General features: G+C 39.3%; 3 protein-coding genes across 9 annotated transcripts in view; 1 reads left to right on the forward strand and 2 right to left on the reverse strand.

Annotated features, from left to right (window-relative positions):
• Positions 1–1,873: 1,873 nt before the first annotated feature.
• On the reverse strand, positions 1,874–15,139 carry mst1 (macrophage stimulating 1). The gene is made up of 18 exons (XM_069690779.1): positions 14,885–15,139; positions 14,238–14,382; positions 13,258–13,373; positions 13,055–13,169; positions 11,661–11,797; positions 10,877–10,997; positions 10,569–10,687; positions 7,981–8,155; positions 7,397–7,527; positions 6,055–6,157; positions 5,447–5,583; positions 5,286–5,318; positions 5,075–5,189; positions 4,908–4,985; positions 4,184–4,330; positions 3,991–4,097; positions 3,554–3,693; positions 1,874–2,627 (listed from the first exon to the last, which is right to left on the reverse strand). Exons 1-18 carry the CDS (start codon positions 14,931–14,933, stop codon positions 2,466–2,468), a joined length of 2,130 nt encoding a protein of 709 aa, XP_069546880.1. The 5' UTR covers positions 14,934–15,139; the 3' UTR covers positions 1,874–2,465.
• Positions 15,140–15,449: 310 nt separating this feature from the next.
• On the forward strand, positions 15,450–22,579 carry abhd14b (abhydrolase domain containing 14B). 3 transcript variants are annotated; one of them, XM_069690790.1, is made up of 4 exons: positions 15,450–15,694; positions 17,661–17,875; positions 18,949–19,190; positions 20,989–22,579. In XM_069690790.1, exons 2-4 carry the CDS (start codon positions 17,662–17,664, stop codon positions 21,166–21,168), a joined length of 636 nt encoding a protein of 211 aa, XP_069546891.1. In that variant the 5' UTR covers positions 15,450–15,694; position 17,661; the 3' UTR covers positions 21,169–22,579. The 3 variants fall into 3 exon arrangements, with proteins under 3 accessions (XP_069546891.1, XP_069546892.1, XP_069546894.1); XM_069690791.1 differs by having other exon boundaries at positions 15,450–15,573; XM_069690793.1 differs by having other exon boundaries at positions 15,450–15,511.
• The window catches only part of cacna2d2a (calcium channel, voltage-dependent, alpha 2/delta subunit 2a), a 142,961-nt gene continuing 137,738 nt past the window's right edge, over positions 22,569–27,791 (reverse strand). For all 5 annotated transcript variants that reach the window (XM_069690787.1, XM_069690786.1, XM_069690789.1 and 2 more), the window contains one exon: positions 22,569–26,532. In XM_069690787.1, coding sequence (XP_069546888.1) covers positions 26,410–26,532 — 123 coding nt within the window. In that variant the 3' untranslated portion in view covers positions 22,569–26,409. The remainder of the gene's footprint in view (positions 26,533–27,791) is intronic.

Consider the following 27,791-nt stretch of genomic DNA (forward strand, 5'->3'; position numbering starts at 1 on the left):
AATATCTAATGGGTTTTTAGAGAACAAAGTATGCTCATCAAAACTCTGATCGGCATTTGTTTGGGGGAAAATATGGCCCCATTTGCATCATTTAATCATGCACCAAATGAAATCACTAAAAGTTAGCAGCAAAAAAAACAATTAAGTATATATTTTTTCATGTTCTTATGTACATGTAAAAAGTTGAAATTAGATGCAATGTCAAGTATTTAAGTCATCTAACCTTTTAACTTATTGATCTTTTCTCTTGAAGATGAAAAGTATTTATTTTCAAATATGAATTAAATTCAAATTTAAAATAAAGAAAGGACATTTAACATTTTTGTTATGAAATCTTTACCTTGTAGAATATGTTTATGCTTTACATATTGATTCAGGATGGCTAAAATTAATGGTAAAATAATCATTTAAATATATATGTTTTAGTCTTTGTGATTTACAAGCTGTAAATGATTAAATTTACACAACCTGGTAAATTCCAATAAAAATGTTTGAACCACCGTGAATACACATTCCAGCTAATGCTGGACCGCTCATGGAGTCATGTCAGGTGAGGGTGCTGGCATTAGACCAAAATATAAAGTTTTAAGTTACATAGACGAGTTTCAGAGCTTAGTTTGAATGGTCTATAGTGTCAGTTTCATGATGTAATTCAGAAATTCTCAGTTTGAATATCTGTGAAACCAGAATATTACATTTAAACCAACCAATGGTAAATTCTAAGATAGATAATGTTTATCTTGTTCAGCCTACACATGATTTGTCAGGTTATTACCAAAGGATGCTTAAAACAGAAAAACTAAGAAAAACATTTCGCGGTGGTATTTATTACAGCTTTTTGGTCAGGTTTCCCAGAAACTTTAGGCAACATTTACTGAGAACTGGTAGTCATTTACGAATTTGATTAGTCATCTACTATAAATATTACTAATGAAAGTGAACAGAATGATTGAAATCATAACTGTCAACCTGCCATTACCAAACGTTGTATACAGCAGGAGGATAGCGGTGAGCATGCTCCACACTTCTATCTTATAAGTTCCTACTTCTGCAAAAATTCCTTTTCCAATCTCTTGTGATTGTTTGAGACAAATGTGAAATGTTGGTGCAAAAATCAACAAGAGAAAAGAAACAGAAAGATAGACTGTGGGATAAGATAGAGAGAGGGGGGGAGGGTTTGCACGAGAGAGAAATGGTGTGTGTGTGTGTGTGTGTGTGTGTGTGTGTGTGTGTGTGTGTGTGTGTGTGTGTGTGTGTGTGTGTGTGTGTGTGTGTGTGTGTGTGTGTGTGTGTGTGTGTGTGTGTGTGTGTCTATCTGTGAGAGTTCAGTGGCCTTCTGCAGTGCACGGCGTGTCTGAGATTTGGTTGGACTCTGATCTTGAGGTTTATTTAAGCTGAATTCCGTGGGCTCATCAGGACCGGGTTACAAAAATCCTCCTATAGAACTAGAAAGAATGTGCAGCGCATACAGTTCTGCATAAGGCACAAAGGCATGTCTTTAGAGGTGGGGGCAGGCATCAAAAGACAGGCAGAGGAGGGATTTCTTTAGAGGCTGGGGGCAAAGAAGGTATTTTGGAGCTCCATTCAATGCCAGGGAGAGCAGGGGAGGTGTACAGTTTTGTGGTAAAGGGTGCATTTCCAGGAGATGTTAGGAACTCTAAAGCTGAGCTGTAAACCCCCATACATCATCCTGTATTGGGAGTTAATTAGCTCGTTATTCCTTTATGAACATGAAGGGCTAACAACTCATTTGATCTATTTTTCTTTTTAATATTTTTCGTTGTGAATAAAACAAAATCGGCAACTCTTCCCTTTAAGCCCACTTATTTAGCAGTATGTAAACATTTAAAAGGTTTATACATTCACAAGGTGGTTGTGAGCAAATACAAGCATTTATTGGGGTAGTAGTCAGTAATGAGTGACAAAAATAATATATAATATTTTTTAGAAGAGCTTGTAATTGCTAACAAGTACTGTACATTTAACAATTAGAACAAAGGAGGATGTAATGCATAGTGTCTCCCTAAATTTGATCAGTGTGCAAACATTTTTATGATGAATCCTGTCTGCATGGCTTTTTGTTTTGTACCTCAGTGTACCTGATTGTTTTCTGCTTGTTCTGTCTTGTGGATTATAGCAGCCAGCATTAAACCATTTGCTACTGAAAGGATTCCTTATACATGAGAGCACATAACAAATAATTTGCAGCAGACATAATGGAACAAATTATTGTGTTATCCCTGAATTTTAAATAAAGGAGAGTCTGAGTGAACCCTTTTATATGATGTGGTAACATACGTGATGCAACTCGTAATAAAGGATTATACATTTAGATATTGATAGTTTTTAATGTAAAAGAGACATCGGCGAAGAAAAAAAATATGTGTGCGTTCAGCTGAGTAAGTGATCTTGCAGGTGTTGAGAATGGATATGATCAGTTCTGTGTGAGATGGTGGTATCTGTTTTTAAGCCATCTCCATGACCTTCTTGATCCAGTCTACGTACACAGACACACGGATAAAGATGTTGGGCTGGCCCAGGTGTCCACAGCGCCTCATGGGGATGATCACACCCTCGAGTACCCAGCATTCCCTGTTCTGACACACCAGAGGGCCGCCGTAGTCTCTCTGCAGACACACAGGAACAACAGTCTGGAGTCATTATTTGTCTCTGTTATGACTGACTGTCACTGCTGAGGCTGGAAACATCTTGCAGTCACAGCTCGTCCAGTTCACTTCCATTAACCAAATGGTGAATGTGTTTGATTTATAGGAACATATAAATAACTCCATGGTCTGTGCTGAAAGGGATTTTCATCACCAAAACCTTTTCTTTACCATCAGTGTTTGAAGCATCGATTCACTAGACTTATAGCATTTTTCTTTGTCATTAAAGGAATAGTTAAACATTTTTGGAAATGCTTAAAACAACTTTCTTGCTGGAAGTTCCTAGTATCTGTACGTTTAACACAAAACTATAAGGAGCAGTGGGTCAGCTTAGCTTAGCACAAACAGTGGAGGAAAGTTACAAAATTAACCTACCAGTATCTCTAAACCTCACAGACATATTACCCCCCATGAGACAACAAATTGTAAGTTTTGTTTACATTAAACAAACATACAGTTTGTTTTAATAAATTTCAGCAGTGCTGGTGGGCAGATTTTGTTATCTTTCTTGGAGCAACCCGACAGCAGCTTCTTCCCTCCTTCCAGTTTTTCTGCTAAGCATAAACTAACTAGCTGCTGGCTGTAGCTTCATATTTAGTGTACTGACATGAGAATGATATTGATCTTCTTATGTAACTCATGAAGAAAATTAATTTTTGAAATGTCAAACTATTAAATTATTGGTGTTGCATATTACATTAAATAGCAAAGAAAATGGTCAGTGTTGGGGGGGTATTGTTGTGACCTGGTTAAGAAATAAGCATCAACCACAATGCTTCTGGTTTGGTTTAAGCTGCATGTCCTACCCCGTCTGCATTTCTACTGTAACATATCAAGTAAACTCAAAATTGCAAAGCTTTAAGAGTGTCCACATTTTCTGCACCTACCTCACAAGCGCCGACTCCACCCTGGAAAGAGTTTGTGCACATCTCATTTTCACGAACACGACCTCTGAAGTATTTGTTGCACTCCTTGTTGCTAAGAACAGGTATTTGGGCCACGTTGAGGACAGTCTCATCCCCAGTCCCTTGAAAAAAACAGCAAAAAAAAGGATGAGTTAGCAGCTAATGTGTTTTGAGAGTGGGAGATATGAAAAGGGAAGGTGGACAGATGTTGAATGATTCTGGAAACAGTGATGCCATCTGTTGCTCAACAGGATGAATGGCTCTCTCATTTAAATGCAACATTACTTCACGGGCAGAAACAAGATGCTTGTTCTAAGGAAGTCATCAATTATTAATTATCCCAATAGATGCATAGTGTGGTTGCATTACGTGCAGCATGAAATTAATTCAGTGTCAAGTCCAAAGAGGATTATACTTGCCTCTCGTCTCACCCCATCCTGCGATCTCACAGATCGTCCCCTCAGCTACAATGTAGCGCTCAGGAGGGAGGCAGATCTGAGAGACACGCTCATTAAACTGGGCAGGACTACAGAAAGAAAGAAGAAAAAGTCAGAGGGATATTATTTCTAATGTGTGTGTGTATGCACGCTGGTGGCACGCGAGAGTACACACTATTCTAGTTGTAGCATGACCAGCTGAGACTCAGACGGTCCACAAACGATCTTGGTGAGAGGGATGCTTTGCACTCCGGGCTCTCCTTCTTCTGGATCACGAAACAGTGTTCCCATCATGGCAGAGTACCCCGGCAGATCAACGTAGCTGTGCACACATGCAGACAGGTTAACGGAGACTTTTATTTCAGCATTTGGATATTACATGATATTTTGTTGATAATACACAAAAGACTTGCAAGCGATATATTTCTGATCAAACTGCAACAGCAGGGGCAGAGGAATCCTGACTTTTATTTCCCAGCTTTGAGCTGCTTGGCACATTTCTCCGGATGCAGATGCTCCCTACCAGTTTGCAACTCAAGCCTTCTTTTAAAAGTCACCGAGTCTAAACTAAGATTTAATAAAGAGTTTACCTTCTCCCTTTCTTGCTGAGAGTTAGATGAGAAGATTGAGGTCATTCCCATGCTTGAACGGTAGACATGAAGCTACAACTACAAGCTAGTTAGCTTAGCATAGAAATATGTAAACAGCGACTCTAACTTGACCACCTACAATAACAAAATCCACATTTCCCAAAATGACTAACTGCTTTTCTTTATTGAGTAATGTCACAAGTAATTTTCCAACAATTGACAAAGCATTATATTTAGCCTTAGAAGACATTAAACAGCTGTTTTTTGACATGTAAAATCAGAGAGACCCTTTAAATGAATTCAGTTTACCAGGAGGAGAAACACTGCTTGGTGCTGATCACCCATCTGGGGTTAACCAGAGATCCACCACAGAAGTGGTTTCCTTTCCTGCACACAAAGAGGTCAGAGGTTAAACACAACTCTGCAGAGTTTGTTTTGATTGTTCATGGCCAAACGCCATCAGCTGTCAGACTCACCTGTCTCTGAGGCTCACTGTCCACGGCGAGTTCCCAGGAACGCCATTCACAATACGCAACCGCATCGTCTGAAAACGGTCCTCTCTCTTTCCGCACTCACTAAACTCCACTTTCTCTGTGTTGACAAAGAGGCGACATTTTATTGTAAAACCATGTCTTGAGGCTTGCGGTCAACTCGGAAAACTTGCTCCATATTCATTCACAAACTGACCTTCTGGTTCGGTTATGGACACTTTCTCTCCAGCTGTTTGGAAACAACAACAGAGGAATTGTTAAACTGCCAGAAAACAGAAGCTCTGGGTAAACCGTCACCTCACAGTCCATTAAAGTACTTGAAGGAGCTTAAAATAGACACAGAGCAAAGATCTGTACCACACTGTTTGATGGCACAATAGTCAAACTCCGTTTTGGGGTCTGTGGTGTAGCACCAGGGTCCGTGCTGGTCTCCATCTGGGTTACGACAGTAGTTCTCCGTCAGATTGGCCTCAGGATGTGTCCTTGGGTTTATCCTGGAAGATCACAATGATAATTTGAATGCTGTAAGCATGCTACAAAGTTTTACAAAGATAAAAGGAGTGGTCGTCCATGAAATGGTGTGAACGCTTGTCCCAGTAATTTGTGAATGAAATTCTTTTGTTGAATGAAACTCTTTTGTCCTGGCTGATTTCACCCACCTCAAGAGTCCCAATTTCATACAATACATTACTGACTAAATACACAATATGTAGTAGATTTTATTCTTAATAGAACTTTTGTTTTTGCAGTTACTATGAATGAAATGAACACATTTAAAATGATAACTAAATGTAGTACTCAAACTCAGACAATACAATATCGCTACCAGCCTAACTTAACAGAGAAACAGCAGCAACAAAGAGAAGGTTATTTTGTTTTGTGGGGTGTTTCCAGAGCATAAATAGTTAGCTTGAATGTTTTTAACATTTGCTAGAAGAATGTTCTTAAATCTTAAATCTTCGTACCTGGTCCGGTGAGGTGTGTTAACGTTCCACTTCTGGCAGGTGATGCCCTTACGAGTTTTGCGGACAATACCTCTGTAGTTTTTTCCATTTTCATGGTAGCAATCTGAAAAAATGAACAAATATTATTATCATGACAGTGACTATGATGAAATATGGCAGGCAGTGAAAGTGCCAAAATGAGATCAGCATTGGAAATCCTTGTCCTCATGCAGGGCCATTGACTTCATTGTGGTCACATCTTCTAACTTTCCTGAGGGATTCTGGGAAAAAATCTTTGGTGATTTGGTACACGCTGATTCCAATTTATTGTGACTCAATATATGACTCAGTTAAAGCCAAATTAATTCACACATAAGGGTTTTGTTCTTCAAGTGTGGATAAGGCAACCAAACAGTATTTAGATCTTGAAGTAAGATCACAGTATAACTCCTGCTTAACAGCTGCCACCATGGCCACAAGTGACAAAAACAAAATAATGCAAACTTATATAAAAGTAACATTAATGAGGCAGTTTGCACAATTTAGTGGCATCGAGTTGTGAGATCGCAGACTACGCAGCAACTACACACCTCTCAAGTGACCCTCGCTTTCTAAGCCTGTAAAAGAACCCATGGTGGCCATGACAGTAGCGGAAAACATGAAAGCCCCTTGTAAGGGCCTGTGTTTGGTTTGTCCCTTGTGAGCTACTGTAGAAACATGGCGGTGCAACATGGTGAGGACCCGCTGCCTATGTTTATGTTAAGGGCTCATTCTAAGACAATGAAAACACGACTATTCCTAATTTCAGGTGAGTATACCTAATGAAAATATAATTATGAATATATATTACATTTTTGACAACAGAGCCCTCTAAACAAACGTCTACACACTGAACCTCCACAGCAGGTCCCTTTAGTAGTTAAATGGCAATAAGCATTTTAAATTTGTTTAAATCAGCTTACACTATCCATCAGCTACTGATCAATAATTGAGGGGAATAGCAATAGTAGCAGTAGTTAACCCTTAACTGTACTAAATTGACCAAAGGTGTATTTTAGCACTAATAAATTATATTTAAAAGTTAAGTTTGTAGAAAATAGATAATATATATGAACGTTTAACTGAATAAATAACATATGGTAAAGTATTCAAATTGATGAAATTTCGATTAATTTAGCTGCTTCATTGAATATTTCTAGAGGTTGGAGGGGATTTTATGATGTCACAGCCCTGCATGTCTTCATGTGAATTTCATACAATCGTGGCCATTGTAACACAGGCTCATCTTCAGCCATTAATTATATAATAGTAACCCATCCACTGAATTCCTGTTTAAGCTCAAAGCTGAATCAATAAGTGGTACCCTCAGCCTCTATGTCATCTGCACAGCGTTTGATCTGCAAGCAAAGAGCGGTCCTCATCTCTGGCACAGATGTGAAGCACCAGGGAGCCTCCGACCCATCTGGGTTACGGCAGTAGTTCTCCTCCAAACCCCTGGATGAAAAGTAACACAAAATCAGCCTCAAATATGTTCACTAGCTTGTCAATGATGAATTAAATGACCTGTCTTTAACACACTCTGTCTGCCTGGTTTAGAGATGCAGGGATTATACAGAAAAAACACACGTATTGTTCCTCTTCTTGTAATTCAATCTAAAAATTAATGAAATACTGGTAATCGATGTTGGCACAATGAATGATTACCGTGTCATAAATAAGTTCAATATTAATTTCACATCCATGATGGCACTCAGAGCTTTTACACACACATTTAATGTGGAGTTACTGAGCACCTATCATTGACTGTCAACTATCAGCAGGCAAAGATCGCAAGAAACTTCACTGCAATGAGGGTAATATTCATGTATGTGAGATTCAGGGCAAAAACAGGTCTTTCAAACCAATGAGCTCGGAAAAATAACAAAGTACCTAAACATACACACTTACTTGCACTCGTATGTGTTTGGGTAGAAGGGGTGCTCATGAGGGTACTGGGCATCCCACCGCTGGCAGGGGATACCCGACGTCGTCTCGTTGACTTTACCGCGGTAGTCCTCCCCACGGCTACGGAAACAGTTGGTGGTGAAGCTGGAGCGCTGTCGTTTCTCCACGCGAACTTCAGCTAGAGAAAAGAAACAAGATGAGGAGGACTTAAATTCTGGTTACAGGTACAAAACAGAGGTGAGGTTAGTTGTTGTGTGAGCAACAGTGACATAACCATGAAAATATAGTTTCCAAACCATTATCGGTCCAGCATGCTGTGTGATATTGAAACTTTAAACCTTCAGTGCACATACGCAAACACTCTTAATATCTTTTTAACAAAGAAATCAAAGCGTTTGGTGTAAAAAACACATCAGACACAAACTATTATAGCGAGCGTAGTTTTTTCATGTTTTATGTCTATAATTGTCTTGAAGGAAACGTATTACTTAAAGTAAATAATCTGACAAAACAACCCTCTTTTAAATTGACTGTTTACAAGAATAATCCCTACTCTAATGTGATGTAAACATGATTGATGTGGAACCTATGGCTGCCTCCAAAAACCAAACCATAAAAGACTGTAAATTTTTTTATTTTAGTTACGTTTTTTATTTATTTATTTTTTAAATCCAGCATCTCATGTGTTAAATTGTTTGTGTTTGTTGTATGTTTGTATATTTGATGCAGATATAAATACAGAATAGGTCATGAAAATAAAGAAAAGATTGAACTGTAAAAGATTCCCCAAAAAATTACATAATTTTTTTTTTGTTGTTGTTAAATATCTTATGTCTGTTATTTACAGGTAAAGTCAAGTACATTTTAGAGTACAGATAGAGCACATTCAAAAACTACAAATGTTGACTAAAGTACTTCACCGAGATGCAGAATTTTTTTAGATGATCAAATAAACATACATTACATTACATACATTATAAAAAGCAAAAATATATGGATAAAATCACAATAGTCTGTCATGTGTTCATGATGACTGTTAAAAGCCTGAAGACCTTAAAGCAGGGGTGTCAAACTCATTTTAGTTAAGGGGCCACATACTGCCCACTTTGATCTCAAGTGGGCCAGACCAGTAAAATCATAGCATAATAACGACAATACTTCTCTATGTTTAAATCATTGTGAAGGTTTTTGGATGATAAACCCTGTTTTAAGGTCTTTCTACAATAAACTAGAAACATAAAGACCAAAAACTCAGACATCAACCCACTGTTTATCTGCCTGGGCTCTCCTCTGCAGATTCCCTCGCTTTGTGACGCGCTTGACGTCAAACGTGTCACAAAACGAGCAGCGAGCGCGGCTGCCTGTGGCAACGAGCGCTTCTGCCTCCAGAGCAGACATCGTATTTACGCTGTTTTTGAAGCAATTACTGGATTGATTAAAAACAATTACAAAACATTTGTACTCATAAACCTCCATATTCTCAAGAAATGCCATTTATGTCTTTCTGTAATTTTCACACTTAGCAAAGTCATCCGGCGGGCCGAGCTGGACCCCCTGGCGGGCCGGATCCGGCCCGCGGGCCGGATGTTTGACACCCCTGCCTTAAAGAGTTTAATTCAACATTAACTGAACCACAGGATGGCGCTATTTTATAGATTTTTTTGTGATCTCTGGAAATTCCCATGTTGCTGTTATCTTCTTGCACAAGTTATTATGACATTTTGGAGAAAACCCTGGTGACCTATTTGTATGTATTTAAAGTTATTTATATTTTCATGCCTTTTCATGTCATTTTAAAAACAAAATCACAGTTTCAGCTTCAAACTGGTCAAAATCAGAGGACAATAATATTCTTACAATAGTATTTAAATTTGTATTGAACATGCAAAACCAGTACTAAACATTTATTACCCCTGTCATAACTTCAATTGTTGTTTTTGTAAAATAATTGTCATGCTCCTCCTAATGAAAGCTTTGCTCCAAAAAAAAAAAGAAAAAAACAGCAGAAACTAAATGGAAAATAAAACATATAAAGAGAAACAAATTAAAGAAAAACTTTTAATTAACCTTTAATGAATTTGAACCCCAGCGAGACTGCACAGGGCTCAAATCACCGACAAACATTTGCACATTTACTCTGAAATCAAAGAGAATCATTGGGGGCAAGTCTCAAATGTCTCACATTTTGGCAAGTAATTTGCACAAACACCAGAAACACAGATTTTTCTAGATTTAATTACAGCGAGTTAATGAGACTCCTAAATTCCACTGTGTCTCTGAATACTAGAGGAATCAGCTCAATTTAGTTTCTTCTGCTTTGGCGGAGGGAAGTAATGTCAAAAAAAGGAGAAACAAGCGAGAAGGTCTCATCCCAATGTGGCAAAATATTACAATAACATCTAGGGCTGCGATGATTATTTTCATCACTTTATCATCTACCAATTGTTTTCTTAATAAATTGATTAAGAAATGTTTTCTACAGACTTAGAAAATAGTCAAAAATGCTGGTTAGAGTTTGAGGTAACATCTTCAGGTGCTTGTTTTATAAGATAGTGAATACATTGTTACAATGTTTCTAAGTAAAAACTTACTGCATTTGCTGATCTCACAGTTCTCTCGCTCCACCTCAGGATCTGTGGTGTAACACCAAGGTACTGGAGAGGCATCAGGGTTACGGCAGTAGTTATCATCTAAACTCTTATCAGGGTACCTGAAAAACACATGAGATGTTTTTTATGTCCAGAGAAACAAAACAAAAGACTTACAGTAAACAGTGTAGATGCGGCAGCAGAAAAGGCTGTGCAACACTGACTTATATACAAACACTGCTTATATGTTGGTGAATTCACTTTATCAATCACACTCATGACAGGTAATGTAGTAATGGATGAGTCTGTACTTTTCGGGTTGGTAGATGTGTTGGTGAGGGTACTGCTGGTCCCATCTCTGACACTCTTTGCCGCTCACAGTGTGGTCGACCTGCCCCCTGTAGTCCTCTCCAGTACATGTGATACATACCTCTGTAAGCAGAACCACAAACGCAGTTTCAAAGTGAGATATGGTGAAGTGAATAGAAACAGAAAACGTCACTTTAATGTTATTTTACAGCTCCACTACTTTCCAAATAATTTTCATGAAAGGAATTGAAACTATATGACTTGAAGCTTAATATGGGGAAGCTGAGGCTGAATGTAATCGGTACACTTGGCAATAACAAACCTCCTTTAGACAAAAAAAACCCCAAAAAACTTTTATCATCAGTGCACAGCAAGTCTTGCTCAGCCAGATCTATCTCCGTCACGTTGTGCCAGAGCTGGACAACGGTCTGGCTGCATCCATATGTCATAGCAGAAAGAAAACTTGCTCTGAACTTTTTGTTGTTCTGGAATTCCTCCAAAAATCAAAATCTACTCATAAACTTGACCTTGCTATAAAACTACAAATATACTGTCCCCTTCTTTAATTAAAAAGTCAACTTAACAAACAAATTACTATTATGCCTATTTACTCAGAATATAGGCTCTATTTCCCTTCCATTTACAACCAATTTATATAGTTGATTTCCAAAAATTTTCCAGGGAATTATTGAGAACTTTCAGGACCTGTAAATAAAAGCATCAGTTATCACACCTGTATGCCCTTCTCATACAACATGGGGATGTATAGAGTTATATGAGGCGTACCATCTTTGCACTGGGGAATGTTGCAGCTTTCATAGCGTCGCTCAGGGTCGGTGGTGTAGCACCAAGGACCGATGCGATCCCCATCCGGATTCCTGCAGTAGTTCAACTCCAGACCATTGGTAGCTGTGGGAGTCCACCTGAGACAAACACGGAGTTTTACAGTGAGTGACAGACAGTTACACAGTGTTTTACGATGTGCTGGTGTTGTACTCCGGTGCACTGCACTTTAAATGAAACACTGCCTATGCCATTAAAGTAATGACCCTTAATGGGACGGTGTTTACTTTGGATGAAGGATGTAGGAACTACAGTATTAATAGAAACTTAATGTTGTATCAGCCAACTTTGGAGGCAGGAAAATTCTTCCATAAACTGAAAAGTAAACACATCTGACTTATTATCGCATAACTTTGTTGTGGCTATCTCATGTAAATCTGCAGTCTTTTACTAATGTCATATTCATTGCTTTAATTGCTTAATTGCTTTTAAGTGATGTCGTCCTTTTATGTCCTTTTATGCAGTTCTTTTGTTCCCCAGTTTTTGTTTGTTTATTTTATTCATTTATTTATTTGTTTGTTTTCTATTCCATTGGTTAGTTTTGGTTATTTGTTTGGTTTTGTTGTATTCATTACCTCAATGGTATGGTCTTTTTTTTTTTTTTTTTTTTGCCTCCTGTTTTCTTAAATGTTTACCGGTATTGGCGTTATGTTTGACTATGCTTTGCTTCTCTGTAGAGCACTTTGTAAACTCTGTTTTTAAAGGTGCTTTGTAAATAAAGTTATTATTATTATTATTATGTAAAGTCATATTTCTGGCCGCCTGATGAATACTAACTCAAATATTCATCATAATTTCTTGTTTGCCAACTACTGAGAAAGTTATCCATCTCTTTACTTTGCTACATGTCTGACTGGAGTGTAAAGCCTGCTTGTAGATTTTCTGATTAACACAGGTGTCAACTGTGGCTGGATTTGAGGTTGATGATTGTGAAATTAACATAATCCTACAAATAAAACAAGGAATCAAAGAGGGGCGATGATGCTTGCCCATTCTGTCATTCTGACCACCCCAACTTCTTACTTGTTTCCGGAGTGTTTTGCCTTCAGTTTAAGCAAGGGACAGACTCACTTGGTCTGATAACTGCCAGTCAAGAACATGACATTAACCGTTTGACCATAAAACCTCTGTTGGTGCCATGTGTACATTCTCAACTGCATCACTGTCCTACAATTAGAAGACTAAGTATAATAAGGACTCAAAGTCTTACACTATTTACTGCAAACAAGCAGTTTATTCTAATGATCACAGTTTTTTTTTCTAATATGCTGGAGGATTGATCTTTGTCAGTAGATTAAGCCACAATGTAAATTGCATCATCCGAGGAGGTGACTTACCTGTGATCATGAGGAAACTTGGACCACCACTGTTGGCACGTGAGTCCGCTTTTTGTGGTGAAGACTTTCCCTCGGTAGTCTTCCCCTTTACCCACGATGCACTGTCTTACGTACACTGCATAAAAGAAACACACAATCAGCAAAAGTGCTGATGTGGAACACCGATCCGTGTAATGTCACTGGATGTGTGTGTAATGTCTTACCCTTCTTCTCGTAAAGGTCACAGTTTACGTTTCTCTTCACTTCTGCGTTGCTGCCATCGCCCACCCAGGGAAGATGTTTACAAGTGACAATCGGACGAGTCTCATAGTTAAAAGCTCTGGTGTTGAAGAAGGTTTTCATGTTAAAGCCTTTTACACCGATGGGAACAAACTTACAATAATATTTCCTAATTAAAGGGTTAAAAAGTCACTCATTGTTTTCTTAATGTTGATCAATTATTCAGTGAGGTTTTAAGACCGTTAAGTGGACATTATGTTTACCATTTGGCTGATAGCTCTCAGCTGGATTCAAGCAAGATGACAGACAATGAGTTTTGTAACTTTTTGTTTCCAGAGGGAAATCTTTAAAGGTTTCTTGTTGTCTTCAGACGATTTTTGTGTGTGTCAGACTCATTTCATTTCCACAGATTTTAATTTGGAAAACAGAAAAGAGTGCTTACCCTTGTTGTGTGTGCACCTTGTTTTTCTTTACAAGGAGAGATTATTACTGCCTTTCAGACTTTTCATTAAACTGTTTTGTCACAAGCTGTCTGATCATAGGACGGCAGGTTTGTTGTTCTGTTCATACTGTGTTTATAGCAACAAGTTAGGCAAGTGCCATGGTATCATAACATAGGGAATAGATAGCCAAAGCTATAATAAAGAGTTGTGATCCAAGTTGTGACAAGCTAGAAATATCCTGTAATTTAATAGACTAGTTTATTTGATCTTATTCAGTAAGTAACCTTTCTGTGGCCTTTTATTATTAAATCATCAACACTAAACCTTGAAGGATAAGGCCTGTCTGTGACTGCCAGACAAAAGCCCCCTGGTTCCTACTGATGGGGCTACATACACAAACTATCTCTTTAACAGAAGCTGGATTCTTTTGTTAAACAGCAGGTCAAACCCAATTCTAAGTATGGTGTTATGAGAACGTGATGTTTATAACCTGCTGTGTTTAAATGTTAAAAGTTGGATACCTGCAGTCCAATGACTGTGAGCAGCGGGTGGCACAGTCCTCCAGGTTCAGGCCCGATAACATCTGAACTCGAGCTGAGTTCCAGGGGGTAGGAACGAGCTCTCTGCCCTCAGAGCGCTGGAAGTCATTCAGAGGACTGCGGTAGTCTGTTCATGTGCAACACAACCACAAACATAATGTCTACAGGCTGACTGTCGGGACTGTTGTCTGTTTAGTTCTAGTTGCAACTGGAGTGCAGGTGCTCAGTGGTACCAGCTGGAACATTTGGGCACAAGCCTGCAGCACACATATAACCTTTGGACCAAGACCCTGCTGCTGGTTTGTGACAGCAGATGATCAGAAAAAAGCTTTGGCCAGCAAACAGTCACACATCTGGTTACTGAAACAGATTCACTACTACCATTACTACTACCAGTACTCATGGAGTACGAAAACTCATTATCCTACTATACACAGATTAAACTGACTGTTAAATGTTTTATTATTGTTGTAGTTTACTCCACAAAGTTTTAAAATCCTTCAGGCAGTTTCTCTTTAATCAGACCTCTTAATCTGCTACAACAACAAATTAAACTCATCATAACAGCAGAGAACATTCAACAACTTTAAGCCACTAATTATTAAAAGCAGGGGTAATTAATTACTTACCAATGGCCACTCCAGCAGTCAGGAGGATACAGTGCAGAAACAATTTCATTGTTCGTAGGTGGAAGATAAGACTCTTTTATAAGACTGGATGGAAGTGAGATCTCTGCTCTGAAATCTTGGTCCTCTGGTGATTTAGGGAGGTAAAGTACATCAACCAGGTTGATGTGACAGAAAGTTATATCCCCCCAAATGTTCAGTTCGATGTTGGAAATCCACGCAGAAACCATACAATCCTTTAACACGATCACCCCATACGCCAACACTGAGCTCTTGCTCAAACAGTGGCCTCAATCCCCAAAACACAGCCAATCAATACATGTATTAATCATTAATGAGGAGTGGCACATGGGCCCTTGTCCATGCACCTTTTTCAGGTCACTTAAGTATCTGTTCTGACAGCAGTGTACACTTTGATTCAACAACACAATATCGTGGGGGGAAAAGCAGGCGTCTGAGTTAGTTTTTCATTTCTGCCACTATAAAAGCAGTTCTCCTAACAAACGCTAGACGTCAGTAGGGCCATTTCCATTTCATTTCTTTCCCGTTTTCCGGAAAATAAAGTGAAAGTACTGAAGCTTCGAATCTGAACCGTCCTGCTTTATTTTCTGAATCATCAGAGGCGGTGTGGTAAGAAGAGAAAGCGAGTGATTTTCTCATCGTGTTTGTGATGAAGAGCAGAAGTACCGAGAGTGAGCTCGATATTTCAAATAAAAACGATCTAATCTGGACTTTGATCGGACTGTTTGTCAGCTGTCCACAAACTGTTTTTCTGTAAACTGGGACTTTACGTCAGTGGACAACAAATTAAAGGTTGGATGGGTGTTTGAATTTACGCACAATATGATTAAAATAACAGCGAAGTTGTGTAAAACTCCGCCGTTACGTAATTCATGTGGACTAGGCCTAGTTCATCCAAGTTAATGTTTTAACTTTTGTCGAGACTGTGCCACACAACTGTGAATTAAATAGGCGTTAGAATATATTTACCGTGTAGAAGTTTACTAAGCCTACTAAGAATATTTACATTGTATGCTGCGTTACACTTGGTTTCCACATTTTAGAGGGAAATACTCTCCTTTTACTTCATATATTATTATTATATACTATTAAAATTTGTATTGTTACAACATTGTTTTATTGTATTTTCATTCAGTAGGTCCATCTGTTAATAGACTTGTCTCTATACACTTAATAAACACAAAGGCTGTGTACTGGCAAGAATCTGACAATAAGATGCATATCGTGACACGGAGGTTTCCATTCAATGTTGTGATTTTAAAAAAATTTATAGAGTAATTTTAGAAAACTTGCTCAGAAAACATAGTATCCTAATGCTCGATTTAATTAAATGTCATGAATGCAATTTATTTACATAAACGCAAACTGACAATTCAACACTTCACACCAGCAGCAGTTGAGTGAAACTACTTTTGTTTTGGAGAGTAAAAAGTGAGCAAAAGACCTTAGATGATAGTTTAAGTTATTTTGGTTAAATGTGTTTAAAGTACAGTATAGTTTACTCTATGCCTCTTTACTATCTGGAACTTATTTTGTGGGGCAAAAACAAAAAAAACAAAACAAAACAAAACAAAAAAATCCTCTTTTTAAGTCCAGATGTGACAGACAGTTTTCGAGTTGCTTTCTCTTGCTCCAGAGAGAAAGAAGCTTGTTACCATTTTTTGTGAATGTCTCACTTAATAATTCCATTTCCGTTTACTGTATTAAGAAGTCTTGGCTAAGGAAATGAATGTTGTTTTTTCTGATGAAATATGGAGGACTGCACTATTCAGTGTCCAGAGTTCAATAACCTGGGGCACAGGTTAATTTAGTGATTCACAGTTTTCATTTGTTCAGATTTGATCTTTGTGTGTCTCCTATCTGTAATAAATGTAAAGCAAATGATGGAACATTGATGCATTTACTTACACTATGTCCACGAATACATCTACTGGGGTCAAGATTTTTTTTTTTTTACCTCAAGAGTCTCACTCTGAATGAGACTTGGCCCTCTTTGGACGCTCAGAGGAAGCTTTAATGTTCACCTCACAGTTACAACCAGCTCTGTCCATCGCCATTGATACATTTAAAAACCTTATTCACATGGAAAATCTCTCTTTTGATCATTTAGAAAGACTAATTTGCATTTCTCCCTGAGTCTAAGGAAAACCGGGGCTTTATTTATAAGTTAAACCTGCAGACCAGGACTTTTGTCACCCTCTTCTGGCAGTTAAAGTAACTACAAAAAGACTTGACACGTACATATGTCATAGGCTCTGTCGTAGCCTACTCCATCACCACTGTTGTGGCTGTATAACTATGGATACATAAAATAAAAGCCATCACCACCCTCACAAAAATGATCCGTCTCACTATTAAAATTTTATGAATTTGGTTTGATAACACATGGAAACTCTAGAAGAGCGCATGACTGAATTATTTAATTTACATTGATGTTAGCGGAGGGCTAAACTTGAAGTGAGCAGCATGGTTGGCTTAAGTCTCTGGTGCACATACTCTGCCTATAGACAGAGCATGCTCAGTTTTCTTTCATCCGGCCAGCACGAGAATGTCTCACCAGACACCAGATTTAAAAACGCTACATCCTGTAAAACACTGAGATTTACCGGGCAGTGGTAGGTTCAATCAGCACTTGATTTACTGGTACTTGTTTGGCTTGAATGTAACGAATGTTCGTTTTTATGTGAAAGTTCTGCACTATTAAGGTTCAGTGGGATTTTCAAAGTAAAATGACTGCTTCCTATTTGTTTCTGTTCAGGATGTCAGCCGTGAAGATGACAGAGGGGAGTTTGAAGGTGGAGAGCTGCGAGGCTTCGTTGTTCTACAGACAAAGTGAACCTGCCACAGGAGATGCAAAGATGTCAGTTTTACTTCTTCACGGCATTCGCTTTTCATCAGAAAACTGGCTCAACATCGGCACTCTGGAGACTCTGGCCAAAGCTGGCTGCTGTGCCGTTGCCATCGATCTGCCAGGTGCGTCTGGTGGGAACAAACTCAGCCTTCTTTACTACTTGACACAAGTCTGGATGACAAACAAGGCAAAAAAAGGCAACAGGCCGGGACCCAGACATTCAGGGGTCATAAAGTGTCCTTTGTTGATTTGATTACTTGCAAATATGAAAGTGAAATTATTATACTATTATACTTATGATTATACTACATAATCATGTGGGCCTATCTTTTAAAGTGGCCCTGTGTCAAAATATAATTCTAACACCTTTATCATTGCTATAGTTTATGTTGTGCTCACATGGTGCATTTTCTTGATTAAAGCAGTGTTTGATTTAATGACACAAACAGTTGACATGAAGAAGGTCTGATGTTGTCAATTCAGCCAGTAGCCTTTTCTATTTGAATGGAGGAAAATTAATTAATAACTTAATTTTATTGCCAAGAAACTATTATTATGGCAATTATTTTCCACATACAAAATAAGTTTCAACATTTTTATGCATTATTAAAGCTGACTTTTGATTTCGTTGCCGGACCAAATTACAATTAAATACTTTCTCTTCTCATGTGTTTCTTCCTCTGTTGCTTAATTGATGACATTAACCTGCTTCATCTTCCTGGAATTGGCTCCTAAATCTGAACCATCCGAGAAGTGTGTGCACACTGCAAGCATACTGAACCAGTTTGATCTGGACTGAGACCACCTCTTGTGGTCAGACAACTCTGGTCCAACTCGTTGTCCGAGGCACCTTTCACATCTGATAGTTTGGTTTACACCAAACTGAAAACTCTGAAGGCCTGTACCAAACAAGGCAGGTTTGAGAGAACGCTAAATTACCTTCCTGAGCCCTCATCATGGCTCCACTTGTTTTCCAAATAATCAGTTTTGTTGCCTCACGTCTCTGAGTTTGAAGACCTCCAGTCTTAAAGTTTCTGGTGTCCAACAAATGTAAAGATTTCCGTCAATCATACCTGGAGTCAGATGAAATACCAGTATAGCTGCACTGGTTTAAATGATTAAAAGATGAATCCAGCCATGCTTCAAAACAATACTTTGCTATTGTTCTTCTCCCTCTCTGTCCATCTGTTCATAGAACTCGGTCGGTCTAAGTCAGCCAAGGCCCCGGCAGCTGTGGGGGAACTGGCCCCTGCGGGTTTCCTCAAGGAGGTGTGTGAGCAGCTGAGCCTGGGCCCGGTGGTGGTGATCAGCCCGTCCCTCAGTGGGATGTATTCCCTCCCCTTCCTCTTCCAGCACCAGGCTCTGATACGAGCCTACATCCCTGTAGCTCCCATCTGCACCGACAAATTCACAGCAGAGCAGTACCAAAGTGTAAAGGTACAGTCTGGGTGAGAGGATATGCCTCTACTCAATATTCCTTTGTAGCTTTCTTTCCTGCAAACCTATTTTTTTTTTTTTACAGTATGTGCTCTCTTCATTTCTGCTTTAAAAGGATAACTGGAGCCACCGTGAATGTCGTCCCATTTTCCAACACTTTCCTTCTTTTCTTTAAAATAGTCTGTGACTTTTTACTTTCAGATGCCACCGGCTTTCATCCAGCTCAAAATGTAAAAAAAAATAATTTACATTTCTTAGATGGCAAACCAAGTGAAGGTGCTTAAACCGTGAAGAAGACATATTATGCACCTTGTGCTTTAACTGAAAATAAGTTCCCCTCCAAAAACAAGTGAACATGTCAGAGTAAATGTTATTGGAGGAAATGGCAGAGGACATGAAAGTTTATTTTTTGTTGGATGTTAAGCAAATATATTGTAATTTTAGTCATGTAGAGTTTGTCTTCAGAACTTTGATAGGAAAACGTTGATCTTCCCAAAGGTTTCATGTTTTCCTTTTGTGTCTTTGCATTTCCTCCGTTACGTTACCCTCCTGTTAGCTTGCTAAACTGTTTGCCTCGGTGGCTTATAGACGCAGTTTATGTTGCAGTTGCAGAGCAAAGTTTTTTTTTTACGACTTAACCACTTGAACACCAAGCATACTGTACACATGACTTTCCATGTTGTAACCACGAGTTCATGAATCCCATTTGAACGCAGCAAAACCTTTCATCATTTGAAAGACTCACAATTCAAACAGTGTCAATCAAGATACAATTCCTACATGACACTTTGTTGGTTTCAGATTTAACCCGTCTTTGGCTTGACCTGTTTTAAATACAATGATACATGGCTTCATTTATTGATTGATTGTTGTGCAACCATTTATACCTCTCACACGATATAATTCAAAGCAACCGCGAAGTTTTCATTCAAAGTAATTCAGTCAAGGGACCAAGGATTGGGTTATGCTTGAAGAAAACTTGTACAATTAGTTGTAAGTGTTTATAGATTTTACTCTGCTGTCACAGGGGAGCGGGGGGGGGGGGGGCACACCGCAGTAACAATGCAGATCCTCTCTCCTAGAAGGTGTTCATGGTGTTGCACTTAGCCTTTCTCACAAAAAGTGATGGAAAAAAAGTTCAGTTAAGAATGAAAAAAAGGGGTTGACAGGCTTCTTTGTCACCTCCACACAGCCGTCCGATCACAGCGCCAAGTGGGTGTAAAATGTTGGAAAATTAAAGAACTGGTCGGACACAGGCTTCACTCCTCTGACATCTGAAAGGTCTGGATGGATGAGCATTTTTCTGATTAAGTGTAAAAGTAAGGATTTCTCAGCCTCTGAAAATTCTCTTGCCATTTCCTGACTTAACAGGAAACCAGTACTACATCAGTAGTTTATTTTAATGCATGAATGTTCACTTTATATTCGAGTTCATTTAATATAGGGGTACTGTTGTGTAAGTAAAGGATCTGAATATCTTTTCCAAAGCTGATAAACGCTAATATCCCGGTCTGCCTGACTACAGTAGCTTCTTACTTACTCTTATTTACTGTACTTTTATTCTTATTAACATCCAGACACATAAGCCAGTCACACCTAATAAAAATAAAATGCTAGTCTCTCAATGCTTCACAGAACCAGCTAGATTTTTTTCTAAGTTGAGGTTAAATGGAGGACATCTTCAAAATCCTTTTATATACGAGATTGAATTTTCAAAACAAACTCAGAGAAGCACATTTTAAACAGAGAAGGAAAGGACTGTGGAGGTGATTCACCACCCGTTTGTTTTTGTGTTTAGGTCCCATCGCTGATCGTTTACGGTGATCAGGACGCTCAGCTCGGAGAGGCGTCCCTCCGTAACCTGAGCAATCTGGCCAATCACAGCGTGGTGGTGATGAGGGGAGCGGGTCACCCCTGTTACCTGGACGACCCGGACACTTGGCACACAGCTCTGATCGACTTCCTCAACACGCTGTGAAGCTCGTTGCTGTGTGTTGGTGGAGAGATTCTCAAAAACACAGTCACAGATAAATGACTCAGAGGAGCCATAAATAAACACATTATTCATTCATGAGGAATTCAGGCTATGACGTCTTTCTGCATAACCTGATTTTGACCTTTTAATAATGTCTTCAAACTAAGTCTGTTCTAATGATGACAGCAGATGAGTGTTTCCTTTAAAAGTTGGAGCTTAAACATTTTGATGAATATTCACTTTGTTGCCAAGAGTTACATGAAGCTGAATATGAAGCTACAGCCAGCAGCCGGCTAACACAGCCAGCCTTGCAGGCATACGCATCCACCCACCAGCTCACTGACGAACAGGTTGGATCTTGTTTGTTTAATCCACACAAAAACAGACAGTTTTGAGTTTTTGCTGGTTGCCTGTCGACTGGTCCATGCCAAAAAGTAGTTCTGCACATTTTTAAAGTTTAGTTTTGTACAAATAGACGATATATAACGTGATAAACAGTGAGCCGTGCGTTCAAGTCATAATGTTACTGCAAGCTTCCAGTTTGTGTACAGCATTCAAGTCAATGTCCAAGTTGCATTTATGTTGGGAATCTTCCTGTTACAGCTGACTCTGCACTTACTAACACAGAAGTGGCTGGGAACAAAACAAACATGGAAGCCTTACACCGACCATCGTTCAGTGTAATCTGTGAAATAATGTTTTTTTTTTTGTGGGTTGCTATAAGCAACCAGGTGGAAAAAAATAGGAGCCAACAATGAAGGGGAAAATACTGTTAGTGTACCAGCCTTAGACAGAGACAGCCACCATATTAACAAAGTTTCAAGGATGAGACTGGCGCCTCTTCTTACCTGGAAATGTCTAAGTGACAACATTAATGCCGAACAACACTTGTTATTCTGTCTCTCCTCCATTGAATCTGCCAATAAATCTTTCTACGTCAGACATCAAGCTGTCTTCTGAGGCGCTCTCCAGAAGAGCAGAGCAGAGCCACGATTTCCATCACGTAATTAAACCCAAATTTGAATGGATATGATACATTGCTGATGCACACCATTTTAATCCTCTCACATCCAAACCTGTAATCATTAAACAGAGATATGAAGATAGTGTATTTCTGAACACGACAAGAGAGTTTGAACAGAGCCAAGCAAACTACTTTTCAGTCTTTGTGCTAAGCTAAGTTAGCATGCTGGCAGTAGCTTCATGTTTAAATACGAACATGAGAGTTGTATTAATCATATACTCTCAGCAAGAAAGCGAATGTTTTCCCAAATTATTGAATTTAAGTACAATTTAAACAAATTTGCATTATAACTGTAGAGCTACATTTGATAGATTTTGTATTTTCACTATTACACATTAATGAATAACCGTCTGAAAAACCAAAACACCACACGATGAAATGAAGTGAAAAATATGAACATTATTTAATAACTGATTCTCTGTAATAAACAATTTGAAAATATTTTACAAGGAGTCACAGACACAATATTTTACAAATTTTGCCCTCTTCTTCTTTTTTGTTTTTTTTAAGCTTCATCTGTACAAAAGAATGGAGCGACATGGACCAGTGCCCAGAAAAGAAGGAGCTAAATCTTCCACGCACACAAACATTCACACTCGCACACCGAGAAATCAAAACAAGAAAAAAAAAAACATTTTCACGTCAGATCTCAAACTTATCAACAGTGCTGTATTCCTATATATATATATTTTTTTTACTTCACTTAAAATCCGACTGATTTTACTTTTTTTTTTTTTTTTTCTCTAAATGTTGCTGTTATTTTTTTTTCCACACACTTGTCAAACATGGTCACATAGCACCAGACTACAGAATCACATACACACTTGTCTTTTCCACAGAGACGCACCAACACAGATGCAGCGAGGGTCGGGAGGGCGCTTTGTGAAAACCCTCCTTCACTTATTTTAAGGTGATGTCATAAAGCTGGCCCCTCCCTCTCATGCCCAAGCTGGTCCAATTTTTCTATTTTTTATTTATTTATTTTTTTTGGCAAAAGTAAAATTTGTCATACCACAGAAATCAGATGTGTGTGTCCCTTCCTTTGGGATGCACACACGGACGTCACCACATGATTCCTCCATGACCTTCAGTTCAACAGGCCCGTGCTGCTCTGTGGAGACCCACTCCCTGAGCTTGCCTCTGACATCCCGGCCAAATAAAGCCACCCGGGAAGTGACGTCCTCGACTTACTCCTGCCCGGTGTTTGACATCTCCCAGCTGGGCACGAACAGGTGTCGTTACATGTCTGCTTACAGGTGTACGTGTGTGTGTGCGTTGTGCATAACGTCTCAGTGCAGGTGCACGGAGTGTAGGCCTACATACTTGGTTCACGTGTGAGACTGTATGAGCACAAAACCAGGAAAAGAGAGGAAGTTGCAGGGGGTACATTTCCACAGGCACGTGTAGCGTTGATTTAAAGACAGTGGAAATAGGGAAATACAGACAGAATTAATGGCACAGGACAGAGACAAACAAATGCCAGAAAAGTAAAACTGCACCCAGCATCAGATGACGAGGGTCGCCTCCAACACTGAAAAGAGCCAAAATTGGAAATTCTCATCTTGAATTTCGATTTCTTTTAGTCTATAACTTTTAGTTTTGTGCAATTGGTTCGGAGCTGAGCTGCAGTTACTGTGCCAGCACGATTTGTCACATCAAATAGTACCAACAACTGTACAGAGTGTGTAGTTAAGCTTCAAATTATTGTGTAAATCATCCCACCTGAGCAATGCAGTGAGTTTTGGGTGGGTGCGAACATCAAGGTCGGAGGCTTTTGAATTTTAGAAACTCCCACCCACTTTCAAGCATTTAATCAAACAGGCATCAATCAATAACTAATCATTCCAAGACGTAAAAATACAAAATTCGAGCTCACTATACTGCATAACACCAAGAGAACTCAGGGGGGGGGTGAATATTTTGGGATCTATTTATGCGTGTGTGAGAAAGAGGGTATGGGGGGGTATCAGAGCTCTGTATTGTGAAACACTAAGGCATTTAGAGAGGCTTTGATAACTATGTTGCATTTAAACAGAAAACACTGATGAACTACACATTCTTTCGGACACCTCTGCTCCCATATATTATATTTAAGCAGACTGATAGTTAAAGATTGATATTTTTGTTTCAGTAAAATCCCATTTCTCTCCACAACACTGGATTTTTCCTGTTGCAACGCAGAAACAGGGAGAAACGGCTGTGCTAGCACAACCATCATCCCTCACACTCCACAACTCATTTAAAAGATACTCCCTTTGAGGGTTTTTAATGCAAACGAACGCACACACATTCACACACAACCACATACGATTCAGGCAGAACTATAGCAGTCAGGTGGCCCTAAAAACGCTCTACGGCCAGTTGAGTCGCTGTATACTGAGAGTGTATGGTAGCTCTATACATGGCTTTGTAAAGGAACGGTATAGTAACTCCATATGATGACAGTCAGGTGGCTCTGGAGGAGAACAGCAACACCAGCCAAGAAGGAAAATACATTAAGCTGAGCCGGTCAGTGTGATGGCTCTGAGTAAAGCTATTTCTATAGCCAACAGATTCAGTCTCCTGCAGTATCCAAAGCCTCGAAGACGGCTGCTTTATGAAGGTACTATACAGTAGCTCTACTCTTACACAGCCGACGCGTTCCAAAACAAAGTGCATCAAGGCACTATGAAACAGAGCGGCTCCTAAACATGGGAGTCTGAATGACTTTTCACACATCGTAATGATCAAATGACGAACTGTGATGGATTACAACCACACAACTACTGTACGTGATCACCATATTTAGTGGCCTCTTCTGCACTTTTGTTGGAAATGTTGATAAGCCCCTATATCCCCCAGCAGCGAATGGTTTCGAAGTTTGAACAGCATCAGTCAAAGGTAATACAAGCCCCAAAAAAGGAACCCACCCCCCCTCCCTCAAAAAAAAAACAGAAAGAAAGAAAAACCCACCTGGAACTACTATGAGGCAGAGATCTGAGTGCGCGCGCTATGTTGAACAAGTAAAGCACAGATACAAATCGTGTTTAGGAGCGTTAGTAGAGGTTGATGGAGAAGCCTCATGAGGATTGGCAGAGGTGAGTTTTCTCATCAGAGGGATTTTTTTTTTTTTTTTTTTAAACAGCAGTCTAAACCCGAGGTCAGAATGGTCGATTGATCATAAAGGAGAATACTACACGACATCAACAATGTTCCTGCAGCAACCGAACACTGATTCATATATTACAGCTGTCACTAGCCGTAAATAGTAAATACGAGGAAAAATACTTCAATAAATGTGATTACCATCATGTAATTACAATAATCCTCAATGGACGTCTTTTAAAAGCATTAATCTGAAATTAGAAGCTGCACTAAATGAGTCGGCACTCAGTTGCTGAGTGTCTCCTCTTCTCACGGTTTCTCCTACATCTAAATCCATTTCCTCCTCGTGTTTTGGCTATAAAAATAAGACCACATGAAAGTATATCTCATTTTGGCAAGTAAATATAGCGCACAAATTAACTCATGTCTTTTTAAGTTAACACTTAACAACTTCCTTTTTAAATTAAAACCTAAATATACTGTATGCTTGGAATACTCATCACTTCAGCAGTTAATACTCAAAATGTTCTATACTTGACAGTTCTTTTTTTTTTTCTGCTATTATCTTCTATGGTGGTTATAACTGGCTGAATGATCCGCAGCCTCTTACGAGAGGCAAATGACAGAGTGGTGAGACTCTGAGATGGAGGAGAGGAGACGGAGGAGAAGTCCCGCCGTATGTCTGACAGACAGGTAAAGGCGGACAGACAGCCTCGATTCTCCAGTCTATATGTGGTGGGAGGTCCGTGACGAGGAGATCGGCCTGTCCTCCCCCCCCCTCCTTTGTCTGGATGGTGGAGGTCGTGGGGCGGTCACAGGGGGTATTTTGTTTTCTCTTTTCTGACGTTGCCTCTGATGATCCAGGTGGTTCGGCACCACCCCACTCTTCCTGCTGATGAAGGTTAACTGGCTGAGGACACAAATGTCCGGCAGTTGTCACTAAGCGACACAAACTGAAGCGAGCTGGGTAACGCGGCACTCAGGGCTTCCAACTTGCTGCGATGGGAAGTCCCATTATTACCTATGACTATACCAAGGGGAGGGCATAGGGGCAGGGAGGTGGGGTGGGGGGTGGGGGTTAGGGTGGGACAGAAGCTCAGGAGGGTTTTAAGGAGAATAAGTGCAGGAAAATGGAATTAATGTAGTAGAGACTGAAGGTGGGGACTGACAACAGGATAAAGCAGAATCAGCTGAATGGGCAATAAAGTGAAGAGGGAAGGACGGAAGGAGTGACCTCGCCCACAGTCCGACGTGTTCTCCTGCAAAAGGAAATATGCAGTTGGAAAAACAGTTTTCTAAATCGGTCCTTGTGGCATACACTTTTATCAGTCAGTTCGATTAAATATTTAAATTCAATATTCAATATCCCTACAAGCCTGTGACTTTTATCTGAGCCTATCTAATTACATGGATAATAACCTAAAACCAGTGGAGCCCGACTGATCAATATTCATTTAATAGAAACCATCTTAACTTAATTATGCTGTATACCGAACTGTATATTTAGCAATAGTTACTGTATGTTTCACAGGTTTACTCACTGCTGCAGGTTTTTCTCCACCAGAGGGCGCTGAGAAATTTATCAAGCGAACTATTTGAGTAAGGTGCATATCTATGAACGTAGTTTTTTGTTTTTAAAGCAAATTTCTCACAGGGCAATCAAAGATCAAATCTGTAAGTAAAACTATATGAACTGAGAATTAAAGTATTTGGATCTCAAATACATTTTCCCTTACAGCTTTGTTGGTTTTGGTCACAGACTTGACAATTTTCCTAATGAAACCAGCCTCTTCATTGTGTCACAAAGAGTTTTGATTGTGAATCAGACTTCTTTGGTTGCTTGTCAAAAACGTCTGTGAGTTGAATTGGACGTAATGGGCAGGAACGGATGAGACGAGTTTCTAATGGTGGGTTTGACTTGGATCCACAGCATGGCTTCACACAGACAACCCTCTCACTCCCACTGTAAACACTTGACAAGAGAGGACTGTGTTGTTGTTGTTACATGGAGGTCAGTTCACGCTGTATTGTTCTTTTCTATTGAAATGCTTGGGCTGGTGAAGACCAGGTTGTTTTCTGCAGCTACAATTAACACATGTCCGCTAAACGCCTCACATGCAGGTTATCTTTAGACAAATGAAGCAAGTCCGACACTGTGGCTCATTTATGTGTTTTTGGACAACAGTGGAAGTTTACGGCACAGAGGAATAAACAGTCAATACTTGTTTGTAGAATAAAAAGATTATACTGACATTGTATTATACTGTATAATAAACCAACAAACCTAATAAGATCATGTATTATGCATAAGAAAATATACGGTATCCCCCCACCAGAGAGCTCCACATTTATGTTTGGAGTTTATGCCGATAAACAACTTTCAGCTGGTATTTAGTTTTCAAACATTGAAATTGGCCTTAAAATGCAGTATCAGTTTGACTCTCCTTATTAGTTCTAGATGTATAGAATTAATTTGCAAAGTGAGTCAATGCTGTTTCTATCTGAGTGGATACTGAGG

Source organism: Brachyistius frenatus, unplaced genomic scaffold (genome assembly GCF_029030835.1).
Source record: "Brachyistius frenatus isolate BFR_SWC_R1_liver_20210118 unplaced genomic scaffold, ASM2903083v1 Contig_10, whole genome shotgun sequence".
Classification (NCBI taxonomy): domain Eukaryota; kingdom Metazoa; phylum Chordata; class Actinopteri; family Embiotocidae; genus Brachyistius; species Brachyistius frenatus.